The 20,275-nt window shown below is 44.3% G+C and overlaps 1 protein-coding gene across 1 annotated transcript; it reads left to right on the top strand.

Annotated features, from left to right (window-relative positions):
* Positions 1–5,677: 5,677 nt before the first annotated feature.
* On the top strand, positions 5,678–18,083 carry SELENOO (selenoprotein O). Its single transcript, XM_071733799.1, has 9 exons — positions 5,678–6,264; positions 7,749–7,952; positions 8,920–9,100; positions 12,430–12,560; positions 12,957–13,237; positions 13,573–13,723; positions 14,721–14,906; positions 15,629–15,785; positions 16,470–18,083. The coding sequence occupies exons 1-9, from the start codon at positions 5,696–5,698 to the stop codon at positions 16,665–16,667; spliced, it is 2,058 nt and encodes a 685-aa protein (XP_071589900.1). The 5' UTR covers positions 5,678–5,695; the 3' UTR covers positions 16,668–18,083.
* The last annotated feature ends 2,192 nt before the right edge of the window (positions 18,084–20,275 follow it).

Here is a 20,275-nt window from a genome sequence, read left to right as displayed (position 1 = left end):
TTGATTAGAGCATGGTGGTTATTAATGCACTGTGTCTCTGCAGCAGTTGACCTGTGCTCCTGCCAGCTCCAGGCATACTTTGCCCAGTCCCTGGAGTTGTGTGTGGCCGATGCTGGCAGGACTGCTCCCTGCTTGGGTTCTGGGTGGGCACCCTCTGCCAGTGAGTATCTTCTCTCCACCCCCTGCACCTCCCTCCCTGGTTCTATCCTGGTGTTGTCTCTCACCTCCTGATGACAACCAGAGTTCTGTTTTACTTTGCCGGCTGACTTAGCAGGAAAATGCAAGCAATAGCAGTAATTTAGTGCCATCTACTGACTTTAGATGATTTACCTGGTATGTCTGGTTTTAAGTGGATGTGCCCAGGCCTGTCAGAGGAAAGCTTGTGGCAGTAGCACTCCTGTGGTATGGACCACAGTGCTGTGACTGTGTCAAGGCATGACTCCCCCTTCAGATGTGTTGTCTGAGACTCAGTGAGACACTGTTTATTGACTGGTGAACACACTATGAGGAAACTAGCAAAACTGTGGGAGAATCAGTGGACAACACACAGATTAAAGTAATCCAAGTATTGCCGTTTATTGGGAGCAGCAGTAGCCCTTTTATACACAGGCAGGCAGATAACAATAATACAAACATTTTGCCAATTGGTACAACACATCTTTCGTACGCCACAGTGCATTATCTGACAGGTTCAGTACAACTCTTTATGTGTTGTCTGTGAGATGATTTCCCAGCCTGTTATTCTTCTCTTCTACTGTCAACTCCCTTATCTTTTGCACTTAGCTGATCTTTCAGTAACCTCGCTGCTGGGCCTCAAGGCCCTTAGCTCACTGTGACTAATGCTAAATAGTCAGGATTGCTCACATGTCTGTTTTCTGCCAAAAACTCTCCCAACACAAAACAAAAATAATTAATAACCTAAGTACAATATCACTGATCAAGCTACATATTTATGCAAACCAAAAAGCACAGCTACAAAGTTACAAGCTCTCAGTCTCAGATTTACAGTCTTACACACGGCCAGCCCTCCATGACAGTTCTGTAAGTGCCAAGGATCATGTTTGTCCCCCCCTATGCCATGAGGTACAGCCAGAGACCTGATGAAGCAAGTCCAGCAGGTTCTCAGGCAATGCCCTGCAGCCTCCCTGTGAGCCTGTGGGTCAGCACTGCTACTGGCTGTAGACATCCACACTCCCACCATCAGCAGGAGCCTTCTGGTTTTCTTTGGGGTACTTCATACCTCATCCTTCATGCTTCACCAGCTTTTTGTCATCTCTCCTCCATCCACATTCCTCCCCAATTACTTCCCCCCCACTGGTCCTGGTTTTGCTACAGCCAGATCAAATTGTGGCATTTCTGATGCCATCACCCAGGCAGTTGCAGCTTTTCATGGTGCTACTGGCAGATACCCACTGTGTATGACCCCTTGGGACTCCGCTGTGGTTGTCCCATTTGGCTTAGTTTACTTCTCTCAGTTACTAGACACAACTGTTCCACCCTAGCCTTGATCACCGTGGAAGCTGAGGAAGTGCTAGCAGAGGGCATACCAGAGGGCAGCAGCAGAGGGACACTTCTCATCCTTGTGCCAGCACTGCTGAGGCCTCAGTTCTGTGGGGCTGTGTGCTCCAGCAGGACCTCTTGCTCACAAGCCACCCCCTGGTCTGCCTGACCTCCTCCAAGGACACTCAGACCACTCTGATGCTTGTAAACAAAATCCCTTCTGTCTGGAAGCCACCACAACTGTTAGGCTAGCAGTGTATGCAAGATGTTCAGCTGGGCATGTAAACACACTCTTTCCTTTGGAAACAAGCAAAGCATATATAGCCTAGAAAAACAACACAACTATTGTAATGAATACTAAGTACAGGATTAAGTGCATTAAGTGCTGCAGAGCAGTAGCTTTTGGAAACTAACCTAAGGGTATGTCATACCAACAATGTCCAGTTCACAATTTCAGTCTCCAGTTCTGGCAGTTCCTTACTCACCAAGGTGGTGCTCAGGTTTGCAACTTGTTCTCCAGACCCCAGTTTCCTGGGTCCCTTCTCTATGCTCTCGTGTCGTCTGAACATCCCAGCAAGGCCCCTCAGCTTCCAGGCAGACATCATTAGTTCCTCACTCTGGAACAAAACCCTGCTCTTGAGAACAGGGAAATGAATGTAGACTGCCAACAAGTACAATGCCACATCTTTGGTCTTCCTCTGGAGCCACAGTGGTCACGTATCCTCCCGCTGGAGGTGATGCTACGGGTGAGGTGATGGACACACAGCCTGCACTGTTACCAAACGCCACCAGAGTTTCCACAGTGACTTGTTCCACTGACGTGTGACAGCATCTTCTTGTGGTCCACAACTGCTTATGCAGAACTAGTTTAATTTAGTAGTCCATTTGCAACAGCAGTTGATGAAAGTTCCCTCGTAGCATGTGATATCTTTATTGTATTACTCAGAAGAACCAAGTTAATCCATCTGAAAAAGCTGATTTAATAACTAGCAACTGAGCTTGAGTACAATAGATATATTACTGAATTTAATCCCTTTTAGTTTTTTTGGGTTTTGTTACCATGGTGGTTGCTTTTGCCACATCCCACATTTGGTTATCCCAGGTAGGTTATCATTGCTGTTGCATCAAACAACAGTCTGAAGTTTGTTAACCATTTAACTTATATATGATTTAAAATTGCTGCCATTTTCATAGAATGGATCACAGAATGGCTGAGGTTGAAAGGAACCTCTTGAGATAATCTGGGCCAACCCCTGCTCAAGCAGGGTCACCTACAATCAGTTGCCCAGGGCTGTCTCCAGGTAGCTTTTGAGTATCCCCAAGGATGGAGACTTTGCAATCATGAAACACACAGCCCAAGTACATACAGTTCACAAGCCTGATGTAGTCTAGAATAGTTCATGTCTCACATTATCATTCCCAATCTCTTTCCCCATCAGAGGATTAATATGGCTACTGTCCTACAGGGTGGATACTTGTAGATGGTGTGATTTTAGTTTTGGATATGCTCGGTGGCCAAAACTAAATCTGCACCATCTGAACAGGATGAACACTCCCAGGGGTCACAGGACTAACTGAACATAGATTTACAGTTCACAGAATGGTTTGGGTTGGAAGGGACCTTCAAAGATCATCTAGTCCAACACCCAAGGTTGCAAGGGGTTTTCACCATCCACATACTCCACACCTCTGGACTTGCAGACACATTTTCAAAGTAGGAATTTTAAATTACAACCTATTCAGCCTTCATTATACCCTGTGAGCCTCCTCATAACCTGTCTGTGCTTCAGTACCATTTGGGTACTAAGACAGGAAGTTGGGGGGGTCTCCAGCTGGAACTACTTCGTATTCATTTACTACCCTTGTTCCTGTTTTACTTTTAGACTGGAACTTCACTGACTTGGGGGACTCCCATGATCACTTCACTTTCAGGGTCAGCAGCACACAAGAGCTTTCCCTTAGACCCTTGAACTCAGAAAGGATATTCCCAGAATGTTTGCCACTACCTTCAACCCACCTCCCCCCCATCCCTTTTAGCAGAATTATCCACCCATCCAGTTTACCTTCCCCTACCCACAATTGGATTTTTACTTCTTTTCCCATCATTTCTCCCCTCCCCACTCCCAATATCCAGCTGGATTTAGCCAGAAATGAAGGAACCTGATAATCTACTAACATTGTCACTGATCTTGTAGCAATTAAGAAAGTAACTTCCCACCTTCCCTTCAACAGATGTTGTATCTCCATCAGGCTCTTCTCCCTGCAAACCTGGTCAGTGCAGTGGAGGTTAATTCCCCCCCCTCCTCCCCCCCCCCACTGGGGTCGGAACTGCTAATCTTTAAGTTCCCCTAAGGGTGGGTATAGCTTTCTCTTTGGGATTGGGGGAGGAGCTGATGGAGTCATTTGATTCAGTTTTTCCCAAATCTCCTCTTGCTTCATCCCTTTTTCCTGAAGGATTTTCTTCATTTTGGCAAGTAAAACTCCTGTGGGCTGACTATCCAGCTCTCTTTCATTCACCCCCTCGTTTATTAAATATCTCCAAATGGTCCCTCTAGGAATGTACTTCCTCCACTTTGTCCCCATTCCATCCTTCTTCACCATCTGTTTCCCTTTGGGTCCCATCAGGGTCTCCATGTTCTCCAAGGTAGCCATGCATTCACCAAGGGGGCGGCCAATTAAAGTAGACCCCAAGCTGATGAAAAAACCCTTGTGCAGCTCAGGAGCACGACAGGCCAGCACCCCCACATCCCCCTGCTCCACATTCACCCCAAAGATGTCAAAGTTGGGGGTCACTGGTTTCTCTGTTTGCTTTAACACCCGGAGTAAGACATTGCCACACAGGTAGGCTGATGCCTCCTGGACACCTCTCCAGGGTGTCCCTTCCATGTTGTCCTTGAGAGGTTCGTACTCTCCCAAATTCCTGATCACTAGCCTTAAGATCTCCCCTCCCAAAGTGTCAGCAGCAGGCAGGGCTCTGATAATTGCTGCCACCTTGGGCCAGGACAGCCCGATGGCAGCCACCGCTTGCTTTGCGGCCTCCTGTGTGAAGGGAGTGCACTGCTCCAAGGTCCAAATCCGGTTCACCCACACAGGCCATCCCTCCTTCCGTTTCCTCCAAATCTTCTCCTTCCCAGACGCATCCCCCCTTCCCTGGCCTCTACCCTCCTCCGCCGGCTTTACCTTCCTGGGGCCCGCGGCACCCACCCCCGGCACCGCTGACTCTTTCTGCAGATCTAACCTCCAGCCCTCTCCGTCCCATACCTCCGGCTCCCACTCTGCCTGACTGAGAGCCGCCACCTTCTTCTGATCCAAGCCCTTCCCCAGGGACAGCAGGGTGCCCAAGCACTGCACTTTCCTTCTCAGCCGGGCGTTCTCGGCCGCCTCGGCCCTCAGCTCTTCCCTCAGCTTTCCCATCTGCTCAGCCTGCTGGCTCAGCAGGGAGCTATCGCACCGCAGCGCCAGGACTTCGCTGCGAGCCACCTGCAGATTGTTTTGCAGGCTCTGGATGCACTGCTCCTTCTCCTCCACCGCTGCCTCCAAGACCCGGGCCAGGTGGAACAACAGCCACTGCAGGGCTGAGCACTTCTTCTCCCCCTTGGGATGGCAGACGGACATGTAATTCTGCCAGTGCCTCTCTGCTGCCTTAAGGGTGGGCTCCTGACCCACGACCTTATAATCCCACGGGTCTCCCCCGTGCTCCAGCATGGCCTGTACCAGCAGACCCCTCTCTTCTTGGCTCAGGGAGCAAGTCGGCTCCTCTTTCTCCTTTGCTTTCCCTCCCCTCGTTAGCCAGGACATCTTGACGCCACCGCTCCAGCGAACGCTGAGTCGGGAGAGCCTCGACTAATCCCACCCCTGTACCCCCCTGCAGACCCAGCGCCTGAGCCCGCTGGCTAACGGGACACCGGGACACCGGCAGCGCAACCCGGGATACCCGCGGGACCCCTCCCCGCCCCAACTTGCTGGCGGCTGCACCCGGCTGACCCTCACAATGCCTCCAAACAGCTGGGGCTGCCGCGGTACCGGTTTTTACACCCACTCAGTTCCGTCCTCTCCCGTCCCGTCCCCGAGCTCCCAGCGCACCTCTCCCGCCGCCTGTCCCTGCCCAGCGCCGCTGCCTCCCGCCCCTCTCCGGGTGCCGGGCGGGGCTCCCCGTGCCCTTGCCCCTCCCCTCGCCCCGCCCGCAGGCAGGCGGATGGCCGGGGCGCTGCGCAGCGGCTGCCGGTTCACGCTGCTGTTGCCGCCGGTGCCGGCCGGCCTGGGTCGCACCGGCTCCCTGGGTGCCTCCATGCAGCATCCCGCTTCTCCCCCGGCGCGGCCCGGCGGCCCCGAGGGCGGCGGGGGCTGGCTGGGTGCGCTGCGCTTCGACAACCTGGCGCTGCGCTCGCTGCCGGTGGACGCCTCGGAGGACAGCGGGCCGCGGACCGTGCCTGGAGCCTGCTTCTCCCGGGTGCGGCCCAGCCCGCTGCAGAACCCGCGGATGGTGGCCATGTCGCTGCCAGCGTTGGCGCTGCTGGGGCTGGAGGCGCCTGAGGCCGGTCGGCAGGCTGCGGAGGCCGAGGCCGAGGCGGCTCTGTACTTCAGCGGGAACCGGCTGCTGGCGGGCTCGGAGCCGGCCGCTCACTGCTACTGCGGCCACCAGTTCGGCAGCTTCGCGGGGCAGCTGGGGGACGGCGCTGCCATGTACCTGGGCGAGGTGCTGGGTCCGCGGGGCGAGCGATGGGAGATCCAGCTCAAGGGCGCCGGCCTCACCCCCTTCTCCCGGTAAGGCCCGGCCCGGGGAGGGAGCGGGGCGGCGGGGAGGGGGAGAAAGGAGGTGGCGGAGCCTCCCGGGGAGGCACGGGTTTTGCCGGAGCTGGGCCCCGGTGCCCCCCTGCGTGGCGAGGGAGAACGTGTGGGGGAGAACGGGTACTGGGGCGGGCATCCCTGAGCCCTGGGACGGGCATCCTTGAGCCCTAGCTGCATTAGCGAGGTGCTTTTCCAGCTGGTTTTGTGCAGAGAATCGTTCCACGAGTAATCTCTTAAAACCTCCGGTGGGTTCTTTTTTCTTTTCTATCTTCACTCCAGCAAGTGCAATGGTTAAATGCCAAACCAAAAGGTGGCAAAGTTTTCCTGTAGAAAATAAGACTGTAATTACGTCTCCTTCAGCTGGCGCAGCACATCTGACCCTGGTTACCTTTCTCGAGGTTTTTCCCTCCTTTAAGAGGACACAGACCATGAGGAGTGGGGTCCACAGTGTGCAGTAGCCACCCGGCTGCTTGCTGCCATGCCGTACCACCTAAATGGTATTTAAAACGCAGGTGTTTGGTTTGTATGTGCTGCTACTAGCTATGCTTTTCCTCTACCCTTCCAGCTTGTGGGAGGAATGGTGGAAAAGCTCCAAAGATGGCATACGGACCAAATCCCTGTGAGGGATTGATATCTTCATTAGTTGGTTTAGCATGCACTGGTTTTAAACTTTCAGGTAACTTTCCCCAATTGCATTTCCTGTATTTTCTGTTCCAGCTGTGCACAGGCTCTGTAACACCTTAGTTTCATAGATGTGGAGCTCTGAAGGCCTTCAGCTCTGTGAAGGTTAAGGAGATCACAGTGAAAATCCCCAATGTAGGGTGGTAGCATTGTAGATCTGTCCTGGGAAGTTCTGCTTGCCTGTAGCTCCTGAAGTTCTGGTAGTGTGTGCTGAGAGCCACCTGGCTGTTTTGTTTACTTGCTGTCTGTTAAATAAGCTACCTCACTATTTGCTGTCCAGGCTTTTTAAATGAAACTGTCATGCATACCTGTATTTAGCACCCCATTTCTAGATGACTAACCCTGTATTTAGCGCCCCATTTCTAGATGACTTACCCAGAAAGACCCAAAATAATATTTTTCAAGAAGCATAACAGTAGCCTTTTTATTAAGAAGAAACCAGGGACTTATCATATAGCTATGTTTATCCAGAATTTCTCACTTTTCTGAAAGACTTTTGTGTCAGTAAAAACAAAAGAGTTAATTATTAGAAGGGATGTCTGTAACTGGAAAGTTTGTTTTCATGTGTTGTCTTCATCTCAAGCATGTTCTGTGTGTCTAATTGGGCTTTAGCAAAAGTTTGAAGGTTGTTTTTTTTTATTCACAGATCTGCATCTACTTTGTTCTATGGCTGTGGACAGAGCATGTCACTCTTAGGCGTTTGGTTCTCCACTGCCAAGGGGGAGACAGGAGTTGCTATCTTTTATAACCTGGAAACTGTCCACCTCTTCTTGTTGCAGACAAGCTGATGGTCGCAAAGTCCTGCGGTCGAGCATTCGGGAGTTCCTGTGCAGTGAGGCTATGTTTCACCTGGGAATACCAACAACGAGGGCTGGAACCTGTGTGACATCTGACTCCAAAGTTGTCCGTGACATATTTTATGATGGGAATCCAAAAAATGAAAGGTGTACAGTTGTCCTGAGAATAGCTTCTACGTTTATAAGGTAGGATCATATTTTATTGTGGTTTGGTTTTTTTTTGTTTTATTACTATTCTTTTAAAACCAAGCACACACGTCTTTTAAAAGTAGCATTCTAAGTGTATTTCCATAATGGCACTATTTATGTGTTCTGGAGGCTTGGAACTCCTGATGGGCTGTAAGAAGCTGCTGCTTCTTTTTAGCAGATGTGGTGAGCTGGTCTGTTTGCTCACAGACAGATAAAGACTAAAGATGGTAGCCTGGTAGAATGAAGAACTTAGGTTTTGCAAACCTCAGAAGTAGATTTTTCATACTTATGCCTGCAGAGAATACATGGGTTGGGTTTTTTTTTCTGTTGATAGTAGCGGTGGATTATAGCTCTACCCTTAGTTCCAAAGCTGTTCTAATGTAGTACTGTCAGTGTTTGGGTGTACTGTATGGTGTTCCTGCTCCAACACAAAACATGAGGAGTTTCAGGAAGTTGCATTGCTTCTTGTAAAGTTACAGAATCTTAGAGGAAGGTGAGGCATAAGGAGTATGTGTATGAATATTGTATATGTGTATGTGTGTTTGTGTATATATATATGTATGTGGAAAAATCTGTCTTACATGCTTGGTTACAGTCTAGTAATAAGTCCTATTTCCATATATTTATCCAGGGTAAGAATTTTTCTGTAGGAGTGGTTGTAAGAGACTTTATCTAGCTGGTCTCCAGTACTGGCTAGGGTCTTGCTGTGTTAATGGGTGTGTGAGCTTCCTTGTGTGGAGTCACTGAGCCTCACTGTGGGAATCCTGAGCCTCACTGTGGGAATCCTGAGCCTCGGTGTAGGAATCCTCTGGGTCTTTCCTCTTGGTCAGTTGAAGGATTGGTGTTAAACTCAAGAGAGGATGTTGTGTTATTGCACCCAGTAAATATTTTTATTTCATCTAATATCGGATGAAGTGGATGGTATCAGAAAATACTAAAACATGTTTTTATTATTTTAAAACAGATTTGGTTCCTTTGAAATTTTTAAACCTCCTGATGAGTACACAGGACGCAAAGGTCCCAGCGTGAACCGAAATGATATTCGAATACAGATGCTTGATTATGTGATCAGCACTTTCTATCCAGAAATCCAGGAAGCTTATTCAGACAACAGTATCCAACGGAATGCTGCTTTCTTCAAAGAGGTGAGAAAGATCAGATTCTCTTCACGTCTATAGCAGTCCTCTTTTGGAACTTCATCTGCAAACACAGATGACTGGAGTTGTTTAATGCCTTTTATCATCTGATTGTCAGAACTCTTCTTTTCTTTGGAGGAAACACTCCTAATAGAGCTACTTACTGATGATAGCAATTTTGATACTGATCATGCCAATGAAAGCAGTTTAACCTTTTTAATAATAAATCATTATTGCACTGGGAGAGCTTCCCAAGACTTGTCTTCATTTGCTGAGAGTATCTTAGACTGCGAGGGGCTATTCTGGCCCTTCATTCAGGTGATGAATTGACTGTACCAAGACATCACTTGCAAGAGATCATCTTGTAAAATACTGCAACATTGAGTCACTTCCTGTCTCTCATTGTCCAAATTACAAACAGGAAAGTTGACTGCAAATCACTTTAACTTCAGGCTTTAGAGTTGAAATATTTAAAGGCAGTCGAACACCACAGGGTTTCAGAGCCTCCAGCTGTGGGAATGGTGAGATCAGGCAAGATAAATATGTGGTGTAGTATCAGGTCAATCATTCTGTAGTTGTCCAGAGAAGCTTGGTGATTTCTTAGAGACCCATTTTGAACTAATTTCCAATTACTGTATAAATTTAGACTTTAGCAACTACTGAAAATCCATAATAAAATCAGAACTGTAACATGAGTAAATATAGAATTGCTGTATTTATCTTTGAGTTAAAATATGGCTAAATTAACTGGTATCTGAGCTTTACCTACTGAGTATACTGAATTTCTATCAATATATTTCTTTTCCTCAGTGGGCAAAGAAAGAATTTGGGGTTAGGGAAAAGATGCTTCTCTTCCTGTTTTAGTGATGAGTTGTGCTACCAGGGATCCAGTTTGTAATTACTGTAGAACTGTAGTGAAGGCTATGATTAAGATAATCTGAATTTCAAATAAAGTTACAGCCAAATAAGAATGGTATAACTAGCCAGTAAACAGAACAATTTAAAGTACCACAGTCTAATATATTTAGTCTACATAAAAGCAATTGTTGGTAGGGGCCAAGGAAATGCTTGCAATGTGATGTTCATAACAGACCAATAAGGGGTCAAACTGCTTAAAATCTGACAGTCTGTAGATTTTATGGGTTTTGAGTTTGTGTTGTGGGTGGTTTGTGATTTTTCTTTTAACACAACCTTTGCATGCTTGCAAGCAAGGTGTGGTATCATCCACCACTGGCTGACAAAAAGGTTGACTTCACTGGACAGGCCTTTTTGAATTTGAATTATTGGAGTTAGTGATGGGAACAGTGTCTTGTCACCCACTGTTTGCATGTCCAACACTGGCATGCTTGCTTTCTGATGGCAGAAAAGTTGTGGGGCTCTGGGATCCTTTTTTATGTGTGTGTATACTCAGTTCTGCCTCTCTCTGCTTTTGGCTGCTTTTCCTGGCCCAGTTATTTGTGGTTTCCTCCCCCCATCCTGGGATGCTTTCCTTATTGCCCTTGTCTCTACTGCTTTGTTGTGCTGCTCCTGCTGTGCCTCCCTTCACTCCCTGCTTGTGCCAGCAGCCTTTTTGCTTCCTCTCCTCATTAGTGGAGACTTCCCATACTTTTCTCCACCTGGAAAGCACACCAGTCCCTTACCTAATTTGACAGACACATCTGTCTTTTTTATTAGTGGGAAAATGTTGTCAGGTCAGCTCTAGTGTATTATACCTTTTTTTTTTTTTCCCCCTGTGGAAGAAGTGGAAGAAAAAAGTATAAGTAATTGCATTTGGCATCGCTGTCCAGAAAGCAAACACTGTTATCTGTGTTTCTCAAAAAGTTTGTAGATGTTGTTTAAATTTAAATGTGCATGTCCTTGAGATAGTGCTCTTGTTTGTATATACACCATACTTATTTTCTAGTATAGTTATAGTACAAAAATAGGATCAAAAAGAATGAAGGTCAACGTGAGTGCAAAGCTGTCTCTTGCTAATCAATATACCCATCTTTGAGTGGTGCCCAAGCTTTAATTGCTTTCAGGTGTTCTCTTTAGCAGGATTTATTTTTTACCAGCATGCTGGCAGTGTGTGATGCATTCATACAAAGCCATCCAACAGTGATGAATTGCCTTACCCCTGGCATGCTTTCATCCCAGCCCTGGTGGCCTGGAATTTTTATTTTTAGTTTTTACCATCTTCCTGGCACAGAGCTGTTGAGCAGGGTGTGTCTCCCTGACTGCTTTGTGGCACACCAGCAATCAGTTTTGGACACCTGTAACTGCTTGGAGTCCCTTCTCCTCTGTTAACCAGCTCATTTTTTTTAAACCTCAATGAAATGCACTTACATTGCAGCTGGAGAAAATAGTTGCAGTAAATTTATGTACATTGATAGCTATTTGGGAAGATGAGTGATATTAGCTATGAAATAGTTTTGTTTAAAAGTTTTAGCTAATGACTATGTAAAATTTTTATTTAGAACATTTTAGTAAAATACTTAGAAATATCCAAATTTATTTAAAAGCCAGGTTAGCTTCCTGAACTTCAGATTTCACAGGGCCTATCCAGTTGCAGTTGACAGGTGGGCTGGTTTAATTGATTACTAGACCTATTTAAAAATCTTACACTATTTATTTGAAGAATGAGACACATGCAGTGATTATAGTTAAGGATTTCACAACAATAACTCTCAGTTAATCAGCTGAAAAGTTCAGGTAAAACATTTAGTGAATAATTGCATTTAAGTAAAATAGTAACTCTTGGAATATTTTTACTTAACCTTGTTGCTTTTTTCCACTCAAAGCAAACTGAAGGAAGTGCTTATTAATGCTAAAACTTCTTTAGCAGGGTGTAATTTATTGGTGCAATTTACTCCTACCTACCAGGTAAGCCAAATTACTGTCTTTGCAGTGGGCTTTGTTGCATAGAATTAGTTTTGTTTCTTAGCCTATGTTATTGCCTAACCCTGGAGTTAAAGGGTATTTAAGATTAGTAGTGAGCAAAAGAATGTATTTGTACAATGTTTTGAACAGAAGGTAAGTCTGGTGTGAAACAGTTTACCTTATTTCAGCTTTCTCTCTCCACTGTTTTGAAGCTGTCCAGTTGGTTTGCAAGTGAAGCATGGAAAAGAAGGAAAGAAGAGGAAGCAAATAGGAACGGGAGAGTGAGAAACAGGGCAGTTGGTAACAGGAAGAGAGATGCAAGCTGTCCTTAAGAGATGTGTGCCTTTGGCATACTGCCAGAATCTGCTGCTGTTGGAGCTGTAGAAAGATCAGTTCAAACTAGCAAATGCCAGGGAATATATAAATGTATTGGAAATACCTTGTGTTGAAAATGGAAAAAAAAAATAATTCTCTTTTAGATCACAAAACGAACAGCAAGATTGGTTGCTGAGTGGCAGTGTGTTGGGTTTTGCCATGGTGTGCTGAACACAGACAACATGAGCATAGTTGGACTAACCATTGACTATGGACCTTTTGGATTTATGGACAGGTCAGTGGGGCAGAATTATTTGAAATACATGTGTTCATTTCCTAGGTAGAACAATCCTGATGTTCACAATTACTTTAGTATTTTAAATCTAAAGTAGATTTGTGAAGGCTCTTTATGGTAAAGTAGATTAACTTAGTTCTAGCTGTCCTCTTAATTCTTTTCAGCTTCTTTTTAACTATATTCACAGCATCTCTACCTGTTAAACTGTTCTTGTAGCCTGTGGGGTTTCTTGGTGTTTGAGAGGGCAGGAAGATACCTAATTAGGTGCCTTTGGGAAAAGAATCAAGAAGGAGTGTTCGAATGTTTTTAGTTTCCTAGGGGAAATTAATCAAAATAATTCTCATGACATTGGTGTCCAGATAACTAGAAGAATGCTAACTACTTCTTCATTTGTAGATATGACCCTGAGCACATTTGCAATGGTTCTGATAATACAGGGCGATACGCTTACAACAAGCAGCCAGAAATCTGCAAGTGGAACCTGGGGAAGCTTGCTGAAGCTCTAGTTCCAGAACTGCCCTTGGAAATAAGTGAACTCATCCTGGAAGAGGAGTATGATGCAGAATTTGAGAAACATTATTTGCAGAAGATGAGAAAGAAACTAGGCCTAATCCAGCTGGAATTAGAAGACGACAGTAAACTGGTTTCTGAGCTCCTCGAAACCATGCATCTCACAGGTTGGTGAGGAAACAGAAGGTTATTTAATGGCCCATCAGTGTCTTACAAACCAAAATGTAGTTTTTGTCTTGACCTTACAAGAAAGCAGCCTTGCTCAAGTACATTGTCATCTGCAATAGGGGAAAAAGACTGGAAAATAATTGCCTTCTTGTGGACTGTGGGACAGTTGTTGCTTTATACAGGGCTTCCTGTCTTACTGAGGGAGCAGTGTATTTGCCTCTTCAGAGTGGCTGCCTGTACATCTGTGGGGATCAGGGGGAGTTAGGAAGGAGGTATGGGACTTGTTTTCTTGCTGATTTATGAGGTGCAGTATTCATAGAATTCACTTTTTCAGGTGGAGACTTCACAAATATCTTTTACTTATTGAGTTCATTCTCAGTGGACTGTGATCCCTCAGAACTGGAAGATTTCTTAGGAAAGCTTACAAGTCAGTGTGCTTCTGTGGAAGAACTGAAAGTTGCTTTCAAGCCACAGATGGATCCAAGGTAATGCTCTTTATGTAAATGCCTTTGGACTCTGCCTTTAGTTCCATCATAACCATGATAAGCTCTGCATGCAATGTAATATTTGACTAAATTTGGAAATTTATCTGTAAAGTAGATGCATCATGATGTACAGCTGTGCAAATCCTTATGAACATATAAGCTGATAAAATGAGTTGTCTGTTTTGAGTCCATGAAATGCTTCTTTTCACTTTTGTTTATAAATGTATTGACAGAAGGAAATAAAAATACTTAGTGTGATTTGTTATGCCTCAACTTAACATTCTTTGCTTTTTATTATTTTACTTTTTGCTTCAGTGCAGTTATTACTCCAGGAAAAATAAAAGTTGGCTAGCATGGTGTTGAAAATAAGGTGAAGCTACTGTACAGCACCAGCTAGCATAGTCAAATGTAAAAAGATACAGTCCCAGTCAAACTTGCAGCAGAATGGATAGTTTTAGGAATTTAGTAGCACAAGGCAGATTTAGACTGGCTAAATAAAAATAATTAAACTGCTGTCACATATGGCGTAAGGGAGGTATCTTTCTACATTTGGTTTGAGTGTGTCTTAGTACTGGTAAAATTAGTAGGTGCTAGGTCCTTATTCTACATGCTGTAATGGTATTTATGTTGGGAAAAGAAATTTGAAGAAGCAACCCTGTGTTTTGATGAATATTGCACATCTAAATCCAACTGTTAATTCTGAAAAACAGAGACTCATAGAATGGTTTTGTTGGAAGGGACCTTAAAGGCCATCTGTACTTTATGTACCACAGAAATGTGGATTAAACTCGCTGAAGAAGAGCCAAGGAACAGTAAAATTAGTATAATTTTCTACACTTTTTTTCCTGTTAATTATAAAGTACTGTTATTTCACCTTTCTAGCAAAATCATAGGTTATTGTGAATGTTTTTTGTACCTCCTTTATGACTGCAAAAAGCTGTTTCTTGACAGGCAGGTCAACTTTAATACCTAATGTGTTTGTTTGTTTTGTTCCTAGACAGCTATCAATGATGCTGATGTTGGCTCAGTCTAATCCTCAGCTGTTTGCATTAATTGGAACCAAAGCTAATATAAACAAAGAACTGGAACGCATTGAACAGTTCTCTAAACTGCAGCAGTTAGCAGCAGCTGATTTACTCAGCAGAAATAAAAGCCACTGGAAAGAATGGCTGGAGAAGTACAGGTAAGGTTTCTTAGTGTTCAGAGCAGTTCTGAATGTTGGGTGAGAACAGTGCCTGTCCCATCAGACACCCTGTCACTAAATACAGGTGTTAGGAGGGATGTGTGGGGCATGTAATTCAAAATACTGACTACACCAAGATTAGTATCTGTGTTGCTGTGAAAGTTCAAGGGCATCAGTGTACTTTGTGCACTAGATTTTGTGGAGCAGTGGGGGTTTACAAATCACATCAAATACAGTATTGAAAGTGCTTCAAGAATGTTGACATTGATTCTAGAGACTCATTTGTTTTGTGGGCCATTATGTACTTTGTACCTACAGTTAACTGATCTTTATCCTTTTACTTTTTTTTTCCTGAAAGAAAAATACATATATTAATATGGAAAGCAAGTAGAAGTATTCTTAATCAAAGGGCAACCGTAAAAGAAGCCATGGACAGAAAAAAAATATCCAGACTTTTTAGCAGGCATTACTTACAATGCCAAAAGCACAGTGCTAGCAGGAGATTTTCTTGTAAGAAAACACCTTAATAGAGCTTTAGTTGTTTCTGCTGTGTGGATTATGTCAGGACTCTTCCTCATCTGGCTGCCTGTGGTCTGGTTCAACAGGACTGAGAGGTTTCCTGAGTATTCTTGCTAATGGGGGAATCAAAAGGCAGATTCTGAAGGAAGCTTTTACATGTGGATCTTGAAACAAACCAGTTGCTTTCACCTGCTTAATTTCAGAGTTCGTTTGCAAAAAGAAGTTGAAAGTGTGAGTGATGCTGATGCTTGGAATACTGAGCGTGTGAAGATCATGAATTCAAACAATCCAAAATATATCTTGAGAAATTATATTGCCCAGAATGCCATAGAAGCAGCTGAAAAAGGGGATTTCTCAGAGGTATGCTGTTACTATTTAACATTTTTCTAGGTTTGCATAATTGTAGAGTGGTGCCATTGGTGACTGATGTTATGCTACATGACATTAACTCTGCCATCTCAGGCAGTTAGGGGACTTGGGATTTACTGTTTGGAATGTCTGCATTATTTTTGAGGGAGCTGTGACTTTAATGACTGCAGAACTAATGAAAGAATTGTGGATCTGAATCTGAACTTCACCAACATTTTTAGGCTGATCCCAGGCCAAGAAGCTTACCCTTGCTTTTGCTTTCTTCTTAATGATGTTTACTTTGGGGAGGCAGCTGAGTATAAATTTATAGTTGTTTGCTGCTGTTCTGAGTGTTATCTTTTAAATCTTAGGGTTTTCATCTATGGAGTTCAGTGTGTGTCTTTTTACATGCAGAATATGGGAAAATTAATTTATTTTGAGAAATTACATAAACTTCTATTTTAGACTTGCATTTCAAATTATTTGAGCTTGAGCTCCAGATAGAAACAAACTCATCCAGTTATGACTTTATAGTTTTCAGCTTATTTAGTATAAATATTGTTAATCTGTTTCATTTTTGGCTTGTCTGGAGGTTGTTTATTAAATACAATACAGTCTGTCACTATTTGGTATGAGGTTCTCCTCTGTCATTTTGCCTTTACTTTCTGAACTTCCCTAATGATGTTTTCTTGCTAGGTAAGAAATGTGCTGAAACTCTTGGAGAATCCTTTCCAGGAAGCAGATGTTTTCAGGGAGGTGAAGGAAGATGAAGAAGAGGAGGGAGCAACTGCTACAGCATCAGCTGCTTGTGCTGAAGAGACCAGAAGCAGACTGTCATACTGCAGTAAACCTCCACTATGGGCTTCAGAGCTCTGTGTTACATGATCTTCATAACTGCCTTGTTTTGTTTTTTGCTGTAAATGGAAGACTCTGATCCTCCTTCAGCAGTGAAAAATTCAGCAAGGCAAACAGCAAAGTGCTATTGAGTTATTGAAACAACCCTACATTTGGATGCATCTGCAGCAGTGCTCAGCTGGGCTGGATTTGAAGCAGTTGTGGACAAACCAGTGGCAAACAGTCTGTGTACATCAGTAATTTAAATATTTTGAGGTGGAAAGTCTTTCCTTTATTCATATCACATTGCAAGTAGAAAGCAGTCATTTGTGTTGAGGCAGGCTGAATTTCAAACATCCAAATGGAATTGTTGTGCTGTGAAGACAAAAATAGCAAGTCAGCAATCTGATCTGTTTTTGTCTGATGTCTTTAACTAATAGTACTTCTAAAATTTATTTAATGCTTTCTCTATGCAGGGACTTTTAGCTCCCTTCAATGGAGGAATAGATTCAGTGTTGCTTGTTTGAAGCTGTATTTCATTTAATTAAGCAGTTCATTTCTTGTGAACCTTCAGATTGATATTTAATCATCTATTTTCAGACAATTCGTGCACACTAGAGTTTGGGAGAGCAATTGAATTTTTTTTTTTAATACATTAAGAATAGAATTAAGGGAGATTATACATTTGCACTTGAAAATCTTGATGGTAAAGTTCATTCAGGTTCAGTATGTTTGCATGCAATGTGTAAATATTTACTAAAATTGTGGTTACAGTTTGTAAGCCAATTTGACTGGGGCAAGACCAGTTAGCCAAATTAGTGTGAACCTTAAACTACCCTACTACTCAAATCCTGGTTCATTGTCCATTTTTCTGTGTGCTCTTCAACAGAATCTCCATGTATGAGAAGCATGAAGGGGGGGCACCACTTTGGCCTTGTACCACTTTGTTTGCTTTCTGTGGTCTTGGAAGAACTTTACACTGAAAGTTGCTGTTGATGAACGTGCTGTTTGGGCTTGTGCAAAAGGTTATGGAGGATGTGGGGGCTGACTTGCTTGCAAGTTACTTATTGATAGTAGTTCAGCTGAGATTTCAGGGGAAAATTGGTTGTCATTATTGTCACACCAGCAAAAAAAAAAAAATGTTCCCTGATGGGTTATTACTTAACTTTTTGAATTTATTTTAAAGGACTCTGTTGCTGAAATTTTGGGAGAAGTTTGGTTTAATGCAGAAGTTTCTCTTTTCCAAAGACACCACCGTCTTACACTGTGAGCTTGAATGTACTCTAGGAAATTCTTCCTCCACCCCTCTGCAAACTTGATACTAGCTCAGGTTGAGTTGTGCTCTTTCAAGTCTTCCTCTAATTTACAAGCTGTGAAAAACAGGGAGAACAGTTGGACTACTGCTTATCCATCTGTACTAACAATCAATTTGTCCTCCTTGCTGTCACAGTAAATAAGTGATGCTTTAAATGTAAACATTGATTCTGTCTGACCTTCAGCCTAGAGAACCCCATGCTGGTTAATGGTTTGTGACAAACTGGAGTCTCTGACAAACGTGGCAATTCCTGTGACATTTTGGTCCTTATAGAAAAGGGCAGACTTGAAGCAGCTTGGCAGGCTGGGGCAAGTCCTGCTAGCTGGGCAGCTGGTTGTCTTCCAGAGACAATCCATTCTTAAATGAGCTTCAGACTGTCATCAGAGATTGTCCTTCCCCTGAACTGGGGAGTACTGGAACCAAACTCTTTCATGGAAACTTTAACAGGAAGCCAGTGCTGGGTAAAAAGGATGGCACTAGGGGAGGGACAGGGAAGGAAGGTGTGCTGGCAATTTGAAAGGCACTTCAGGGTTCAGTTGGAGTCGATAACAAGTCCTGTTCCCCAGGGGTCAGTACTGGGACCAGTCTTGCTCAGTATATTCATCAATGAGCTGGATGAAGGGATAGAGCACCAGTGCTGGTGACACAAACTGGGAGGCAGCAGCTTCTACATCAGAGGAGTGTGCTGCCATCCAGTATTACCTGGACAGGCTGGAGAGCTCGTGAAATTCAGCAAGGAGAAGTGTAGGGTTCTGCACCTAGGGAGGAACAACCCCATGCACCAGTAAAGGTTGGGAACTGACCTGCTGGAAAGCAGGAAAAAGACCTGAGAGTCCTGGTAACTGGGTGACAGTGAGCCAGCAGTGTGCCCTTGGGGCCGAGAAGGCTGGTGGCATCCTGGGGTGTACCAAGAAAAGTGTGGCAAACAGATTGAGAGAGGTTCTCCCCCTGTACTCTGCCCTGGTGAGGCCCTATCTGGAGCAGTGTGTCCAGTTCTGGGCTCCTCAGTTCAAGGAGAGGGAACTGCTGGAGAGGGCACAGCAAAGGGCTACAAAGATGATGAGGGTACCAGAACCTCTCTTATGAGGAGAGGCTGAGGGACTTGGGTCTTTTTAGTCTGGAGAGGTCTGAAGGAGGAGATTACCAACACTTACACAAACTCAAAGGGTGGGTGTCAGGAGGATGGGTTGTCTTTTTTCAGCAGTGCCCAGTGGCAGAACAAGAGGTAACAGGCACAAACTTGGACATAGGAAGTTCCATCTAAACATGAGGAGGAACTTCTTTATTTTGAGGGTGGCAGAGCACTGGAACAGGCTGCCCAGAGAGGTGCTGGAGTCTCTGTCTCTGGACATACTCAAAACCCACCTGGATGCACTCCTGTGCAACCTGCTCTAGGTGAACCTGCTCTGCTAGGGTTCGGACTTGATGATCTTCAAAGGTCTCTTCCCAACCCCTAACATTCTGTGATTCTGTGATGTTGTAACTGTGTTTTTGGACATAGAATTTAACTACCAAATTATTTTGCACCTAAATGCCAAAATCAGAGAGAGAGATATCCTTAGAATAATTTGCTAGCAATTTTTTTCCCTAAAATGGGGAAATTGAATTCAACAGAGAGGAAGGGAAATGTCACTTCCTGCCGAATACATTCTTTGCTTGCATATAGATCGAGTGCAAGAGCTCTAGAAAGCTTGAAGTGATAAATGCAGCCCCTTGGCATGGCTGCTTAGGTGTGCAGTAACAATTTACTGACTGTAACAGAGCAACACTGCGAGGGCAGCTGTGTAGTTCAGCTGCACTGAAATTCACTGCTCAGTTCCTCAGTGCATGCAGTAATACCAATGCTTTGTGATGATCAGAACTGCTTGTGCTCTTCTAGCACCCTCATTTCAAAAGGCAGGTAATAGTTTCAGGGCTACTGACAGTGAGTGTGTGAGTGTCTTCATTCTCATTCCTGGAGCAGTATGGAAGCAGGAGGTTGTTCAGGACAATCAGGCCAAATTTTGTCCAGGTGAGAACTTGATCTCTTAGCTCAATTCTTCAGAAAGAAGGGAATACAGCTTAGAGCATTTGGGAGTCTAAATACTTGAGTCTTCCTGATTTTTACCGCTTGTATTTGCAATAAGAAAACCTGAAAAAAGTATTTATTTGCCAAATATCCTGCTTGTATACAAGCCACGGACTTGTGCTCAGACTGAATTGGTGATTCTGCACCTCAACAGTTTTCTGTTGAAACACTTGATAAGACTTTAATCTGTGGCTATACAGCTTTAACTACCTTTGCATAGAAGCAAGTGGTACTGAAATGAGAAGCTCTTGGAGAGGGGTCTCTGGATAGTCTAATATGGTAGTG

This window comes from Heliangelus exortis, chromosome 1 (genome assembly GCF_036169615.1).
Source record: "Heliangelus exortis chromosome 1, bHelExo1.hap1, whole genome shotgun sequence".
NCBI classification, from domain to species: domain Eukaryota; kingdom Metazoa; phylum Chordata; class Aves; order Apodiformes; family Trochilidae; genus Heliangelus; species Heliangelus exortis.
The sequence above is the reverse complement of the archived record's forward strand: the minus strand, read 5'-3'. Positions and strand labels throughout refer to the sequence as shown.